This window comes from Crocuta crocuta, unplaced genomic scaffold (genome assembly GCF_008692635.1).
Source record: "Crocuta crocuta isolate KB4526 unplaced genomic scaffold, BGI_CrCroc_1.0 scaffold238, whole genome shotgun sequence".
NCBI lineage: Eukaryota > Metazoa > Chordata > Mammalia > Carnivora > Hyaenidae > Crocuta > Crocuta crocuta.
Window position 1 is genome coordinate 410,910 of NW_027532161.1, and position 7,432 is coordinate 418,341.

Below are 7,432 nucleotides of genomic sequence, written 5' to 3' on the forward strand. Positions count from 1 at the left end.
GTGTAGCAAAGAAAATATTCTCAAATACAGTAAAGAGCAGAGGCCAGACTCAAACTCAAGGCCATTAGAATAATGTCTCTGACTCCAGTAATGAAATGGTTAAAAACTACTGGTGTCTCAGCTTTATCAATGGCAGTACCTCTTTCTGTTCTCTTCTGCTTGCTACTGAGAGTATAGAAATATACTCAGAAATATAATCAGTTCACATTGCTTTACAAGGCCAAGATGTTTACTCAGTTTTGATTTTATTCTCATATTGCTTACTTCCAGGAAAAAAAAAAAAAGGTAATTTGGCTGTCAATTCAGAGACTTGGTTTGCTTCTCCAAATCAAGTTAAGTTGTCNGGTGATATCATCAAAGATTTTTTTCTGAATGCATTCAAAATTACTCATTATCCCAGAATGTACATTTTTATTGAGATCCTTACTAGTATGGAAAAAGGTAGCTGATCCTCCTGGGGACATATTTCTAGCTACATCTTTCCCTTCATCCATCTATAGACAAATATGCGAGATCTTTAAAAAAATATCCAAAGAAAGGCTGAATCTAGAGCTATGGTCTTTCTGGAGAATTCTTACTGATATTAACTGTGGACTGTATATCTATAAAGCACATAACTACTATAGTACATGTGATATATCCATAAATATTCTTCCTGAAGCATGGGGTTTGTTGTTTTGAATGTCTACAAAATATACCTGTTAATAAGCCTAAAGATAAGCTATGTTCTTGGAATCAAAGCAGAGAGCAGGTCAGTTTTACAGAGATTTTTGTTTGGTTTAGTTAGTTAATCTGGGTAATCCAGATTCCAATGTAAATCCTGAATTAATCAGATAGGCTGTCTTCACTGGCCAAATTGAATCAATGATTCTCTGATTCACTTCAAACAAAGCACAGACTCAATAGAGTCTCTCTACCAGGACTACCTCCCCTGGGCCAGGGAAAATTAACATTTTCAATCAAGTTGAAGACTAACTGTGATCAGACATTTTTACAATGGACAAAATAATTTTATCAATACTCTTGCCACTCTCTAGTTCCACCTGTGATTGTCTGTGTCCATGTCTGTGACATGAAAATGCTTTCTTGAACCCTATTTTCATAAAGGAACTTTTCATGGCTTGCAAAACAAAATAAGTAGTTTACTTACAGTGAACTCCCCGGTGACTGCGTCAAACCCCACATGAATCGTATGTTCAAAGTCTGAAGGAAGAGAGATCTCTGGGCGCTCTTTCTCCTTCTTCTTATTGGCTAAAGGCAAAATGTTAACATGTATTTATTTGGGCTATAGTTTTGTCATCCATAAGTTGTACAATTAGGTTCATAAAAACAGTTACAAAGGTGAAAGACAATCGTTTCCAACACACTTTTCATAGTATTTCACTCCAGAAATTACAATTTCATTTGCAGAAGTAGCTGAGAGTTTGACAAAAATGTTACATCCCCATAATTTACAAATTTCCTAAGTCCAATTCAAACAAAACTTGCAGTCAAACTGATTTATGTCCTCTACCAGTCTAATAATGTAACCAGCAGGTATCTAGGTATATTGTGCTCATCTGGCTTTGTTGGGTCAAATAGGACCTACTAAAGAATATATTAATTATGTTCAAGTCAAGCTAAGGCTTACTATTAGAACGAAAGCCTGGGGAAATGCTTAAGCTATCCGTAAAAGTGTTATGAACTATTTCCATGTTAACCATAGCTAAGTATCAAGCAGCTAAGACTTGTTTAATTTACATGTTTACATTGTGAAGCATAGACTCTTGGTCTTCTTTCAATTAGAACACTATTGCAGATCAATCGTGTCACAAATCTTTATCATTAAAAATGATTTTAATCATTTCATACCCAGCACTTTGTCAGTAAAAAAACCCCACAAACTGCTTATTTTTACTGAATTAACTTTGTTTAGTTCTCAAGTAACCTCAAATCAATGCCTTGGTTTAGACATTCTAGTCTGTAGCTCTTTTTCCATGTCCCTAATATATTTTGTCATATTAGCCAATCAAAATCATTGTCCTCAAGTAGTGGATTTTTCATAGTGACACAATTATAAATGAGCACATCCACAGTTAATATATCAAAAGCCTTTAAAGATATCATCACAAGAGAAATTAAGTTGGGAACTGTAATGAAATTAGTTTATCTTGAAATAGATTCCAGGAGGAAGTCACTGCATAAATGTAAAATGACATCAGGTAGATTCCATAACAAACATATAAGCAGATCTGAGAATGTGCCTCTGATCAGGGTATATCTCCTACCAAAAAAATATAATAATAATACTCACCCTCCTATTAATGGGAAAGTCAGCATGGTTTGCCCAATTGAAACCAGTCAACCTCAGAATTGCCCAGGGTGGTCAATTTAGAACATTCTGGTTCAAATAGATATTTCCTTGGCCTGAATTTCAGACAACATTCAATTAACCATATATGGATTATTGTTTTTGTGGGTTACCCAGGAGAAATTTTAGATTTAAAACCCTTCATGCTCAAATGTCATTCATATAGCTTCTTTTCTCTTTCTACCCTCTTTCATTGCTCCTTATCTCCAGCCAGAGGACAGAGATATAGGGCAAAAATATGGAAATTCAAGTAGTAAGAAGAGTAAGATACAGAACTAAGAAAGAAAGGTTGGAGGCGGGGGGTCAGTGGTGGAGGGACAAGGGTCACTCAATGCCTCTGCCTGGCCATGGAACACATTTAAGACTCATTTTGAAAAGTACCTATGTGACATCTAAACTTCAGCATAGATGTCATTTTTACAGCAAGCCTACTTTATTGAATATTATCGTAACTCCACAGTCAAGCATAGAATTTTTTTGTTGGTGTTCCTACTTCCTCTGCATGTTTTTGCACCATGGCTACAACTCACACTTGTTTGACTGCCATGTTTACTTGTTCAGAACCACCACAGGCATCCTAGCTACTCCTGTGATCATTCCCTTATTTTGCATCTTCTCTGCCCTTCCATCCATATTGGACATAGTTGACTACCTCTCTATTTCCTTGACAATGTGGTCTGATTCACCTCCCTTGGTGACCGTTCTTTATTTTATTGACATTGCTTCCCCTTCTGCCTTCTGTAATGCAGTCTTTGGCCTTTAACAATTCCTTCCTGACACTCATTCCTCTTAGATGGCATCCACTCCCAGACACTATTCCCTAATCTGTGGTTGGCAGGTGTAGATCCAGATACTATGGGATCAAACACTTTATACAATTTGAGAGGAATTGTATATAGTTAAAAAAAAACTTTCAGTTAAAAAAAAAAAATGAGATTGCTAGGGCCCCTTCTGGGGTCTTATAAGAGTCCCAGGTAAGTGAAGAACTCTAAAGAGGTTTTAGTCACTTTATAGTTAATCTACTCCTGGTGGTTGGTGACTTTCTTGGAGTCAAAGGCTGCTTTGAAAAATCTTTACAAAGCTTTGGATTTTCTGCCCATAAAACATACATCTACCCAATTCTGCATATAATTTCAGAGATTCAGAACTTTCCTGGACTTCAAGTTGAGAACTTAGCTTAATCTGTCTTAAATCATTGTATCCACTTGTATTCATCACCTCTCTTACCAGTAGTCTCTCCCTACTTTCCATTAGTATTGGCTGAGTGTTTGAAGCATATTGACTTAGACATAAACACTCCACTTGGATTGAGCTGTATGAATTGACTTAATGGAGTTACTCTAGAAGGCCAAGGCTCTAGAAGGTAAGGTTTCCCAGCCTCTTACCAGACTAATCATGCCATTCCCTTCACTTCAGGGCTAAGCATAACAAAGGCAGGAAGGAAGCCCAAACTTACTCTTCTTCCAATGTCCACGTTCTCTCAGTGAAATGACACCACTAACCACTCAGATCAGAAAAGGATTCAAACTTTAGATACCTTCTCCTTTGGGAGGCCCTAATAAATGAAAAGATTATGACCCCTTCTCTCCTTTACGTAATTCAGATAAAAACAATACTAAAGTGTAAAAAGGTAAGAATGTCCAAAAAGCCTCTTCTTATATGCCTATGATGGTTAAGTCTTTCTAAAAACTACATATACAAAATAAATATGTGGCCATGTTTGGGGTGCCCCTAATTTGCTGGGAATATNCAACTGACCAAGCCATAAATTTGGGAGCTTCTTTAACTGTATTTCTATCTTAATTGGTCACCAAGTTATATTCTATTTCCTAGACTCATCTTGAATCCACCATCTTCCTTTCACCCCCACGAACCATTACCTTAGTCCGAGGTGCTAGCATTTCTCACCTGGTATTAATGCCTCCGATCTTGCCTCCTGCAATTCGTTACTTTGTGGCCAGAGCAGCCTTTGGAATATACAAATCTGACCACATTCCTGCCTTTAAGATTCTTAAATGGTTCCCCATTACCCATATGGTAAAAGTTCATGCTTATGAGAATGCTGCCCAAGGACCTCCAGGATCTGCTTCCAGCTCACCTCTCCATTATCTATTCTTGCCATAGACAAGAATATGCCACTGTCCCATACCCATGTCATGCTCCCCAAACTTCTGGATTTTTTATTACTGCCAAGACTTTCATGCTAAGCTAAGGTCTGGAAAGTCTTATCTCTTACCATGATCCCTCTCCCTACCTCCTGCAATTTGGGTGGATAACTCCCATTAGTCCTTACTTTTCACTCTTGGGCTTCCTCTTCTTTGGAAAGTCTTGTCCTGTGTTCCCTCTCCAGACAAAGTTAAATGCCCTTCTCTTCAGGCTCCCACAGACCTGTCCAGGGCAAACTCTGAGCCTGGCATGTCTGAAACACTGGATTGTTATTTCTTCTTTACATACCTGTCTCTCTAGCTAAAATTTGAGACACTTGACAGCAGAGCCTATATTTTATTCATTCTCACACTCCCTAGCACCTGGCTTATGTCTGTACACTTAATGATTATCATATATGGAATATTCAGTTAATCCCATTAGACAGTCCTTATTATTATTGTCTAATTATTGTTCTTCTAAATAAGGAAAATGAGAGTGAGGTTCAACCACATACCTAAGGTTATACAGCTGGGAGGTGTCAGAGCCAGAGTTTGAACCAAGGTCCTATGTTTATAGAACATATGTTCTTAACAGCTACACTATTTACTATTCAGTAACATTTTTTAAAAAAAACCCAACATTTTTGAGTCCTAGTCTTCAGAAAATGTTTAGTATTGAATGGAGCTTAGATGAGATGAGGATTTTTTGTCTTTTTCAGGAGCACTGATATGTATCTCCCCCAGAAAATTCTACTCAGCATTGGTTGTTTACATTAAGCTTCAGTTTAACCTGAATCTTGGGTTGATAAGACTCAGCTTAATCAGCTCTGGGTTGATATTTGCGGAGAGCAGAAGCCTAAATGAGTACCACTTTCTAAGTGTATCACCCATATTCTACTGGAATACAGAATGAAGGCCACATGATAAACAGCAAAGTGTTTGCCCCAGGGACCCTCTGGGTGCACATGAGTTCTCATTGCAGGGGCCAGTGAACCTCTCCAGAGTCTCTCATCCTGACATCTTTCTCCATTCCACTACCTTATAAAGAAAGAAAAGCCCCTCTAATAATCTATCATTTCCTATACACCCTACCCCAATCAGTATTCTGCGTTTCCCCAGTGGCTATATCTTGCCCCATTACCAATCCCTCTACACCTTCAACCTCTCATTAAATGTTCTCTTTACTTCTTGCCTCCAGTTCCCAAAATTCACTGTGCATCTCTCTCATCTAAGAATCTTATGAGAGAGAGTGAAAGAGAAGAGGGAGAGACATCAGAGCCTCACCCCCAGAGATTCAGATTCAGTTAGTCTGGGGCAGAACCCAGCACCTTTAATTTTTAAAGCTCTTCAGGTATTTCCATTAATCAACTGGGGTGAAGGGGTGATTGGTTGGCTCAGTCAGTTAAGCATCTGACTTCAGCTCAGGTCATGATCTCATCGTTCATGAGTTCAAGCCCCACATTGGGCTCTGCACTGACAGCATGGAGCCTGCAGCCTGCTTCAGATTCTGTGTCTCCCTCTCTCTCTGTCCTTCCCTGACTCGCACTCTGTCTCTCTCTCAAAAATAAATAAGCATTAAAAAAAAGCAACTGGGGTGGAGAAAAACAATTTTAAATTCTACTCTCCAAGGGTACCACTTCCTCAGATAATTCTGATGGATGCTTCTCATTCTTCCCTATCCCAAGTCCTTAGGCCTGGAGAAATGGGGGAGGGCAGGGTTTCCCGCTTTTTCATTCCAACCTGTTTATCTGAGATCAGTACTTCTGCACTTGCCTACAAAACCCCCTCCATTGAGGTTATTGTCCTTTAGTGCTCTTCAACCAGGTCCCCTTATCCATTGAGGACTTGGGCTCCCAGTCTTCCTTCCTACCCTCAATACTATCATTGCTCTGTGAAACATGATATATAAGTGGACACGTTTTCACACTTTTTCCTTTTAACTCTTGGCCCCCCTCAATTCTAATGAATTTCACTCTCTTCAACTTCAATCTACTTCCATGGCCACCACTAACTCAGAACCTTGGTTGGGGTTCTCAACCAAGGCTGCTCATCAGAATAACCTGCAGAGTTCCATGGAAGACCAATGTCTAGGCCCCACCAGGACCTACTGTATCAGTATTTCTGGAGGTGGGAACTGGGCAAATGATTTTCTAAGCTTCATAAGAGCAGATGGAGTGGAGGAGCAAAGGTACTCCAGGCCTTTTCATTATCCAGAATTACCCTTTCTTTGAAACATTAAACCCTGTTATAGTAGCCTCCCATCCTTCTAGCCCTCTCTTTCCAGACCTTAATCCTATTTTCCTTGTTCTTTCATCTCAACAAAGCCTGTAGTTTCTGGATCCCTCCATTTTTAGCCAAGTTCCTAGCTTTCTCCTGGCCTACACTGTTTTGTCCATCATTTAAAATTTAAGTTTACTTATTTGAGAGAAAGGGTGGGCATGAGTGGAGGGGGTGGGAAGAGACAGAGGAAGAGAGAGAATCCCAAGCAGGCTCCATGCTGTCAGTGCAGAGCCTGACATGGGATCATGAACTCATGAACCATGAGATCATGACCTGAGCCAAAATCAAGAGTCAGATGCTTAACTGACTGAGTCATCTAGGTACCCCTGGTTCACCATTTAAATTGCTCTTAAGCAACTGCCCTGGAAGCAGTGCCACCCTTTGACCCACTCTTGCAATTTTCTTGCAAAAACCTACTCTGATACAATCCACCCATGAAACCTCCACTTCTATACTAAGGCTGATGAGTTGTTGGAGGAAAAAAATTTGCACAGCCATGCAGACTTTTTACAAAAGTCAGAGATCATTGTTTGATCATTGATGGCATTTGACAATATTCTTCTTGCCTATTGCCAACTTCCTTTCCCACTCATTCTTACTGAATATTCCAGAATGTTTCCACTTTACTCAAACTTCTGCCTCCCTCATCTCTGTC

At 39.3% G+C, this 7,432-nt stretch overlaps 1 protein-coding gene across 1 annotated transcript in view; it reads right to left on the reverse strand.

The window, feature by feature from the left end:
- PAK3 (p21 (RAC1) activated kinase 3) overlaps positions 1–7,432 on the reverse strand; it is a 107,084-nt gene that overhangs the window by 77,247 nt on the left and 22,405 nt on the right. Inside the window, exon 3 of the mRNA XM_077776455.1 lies at positions 1,151–1,251. Within this exon, the coding sequence (XP_077632581.1) occupies positions 1,151–1,251 (101 nt within the window). The remainder of the gene's footprint in view (positions 1–1,150; positions 1,252–7,432) is intronic.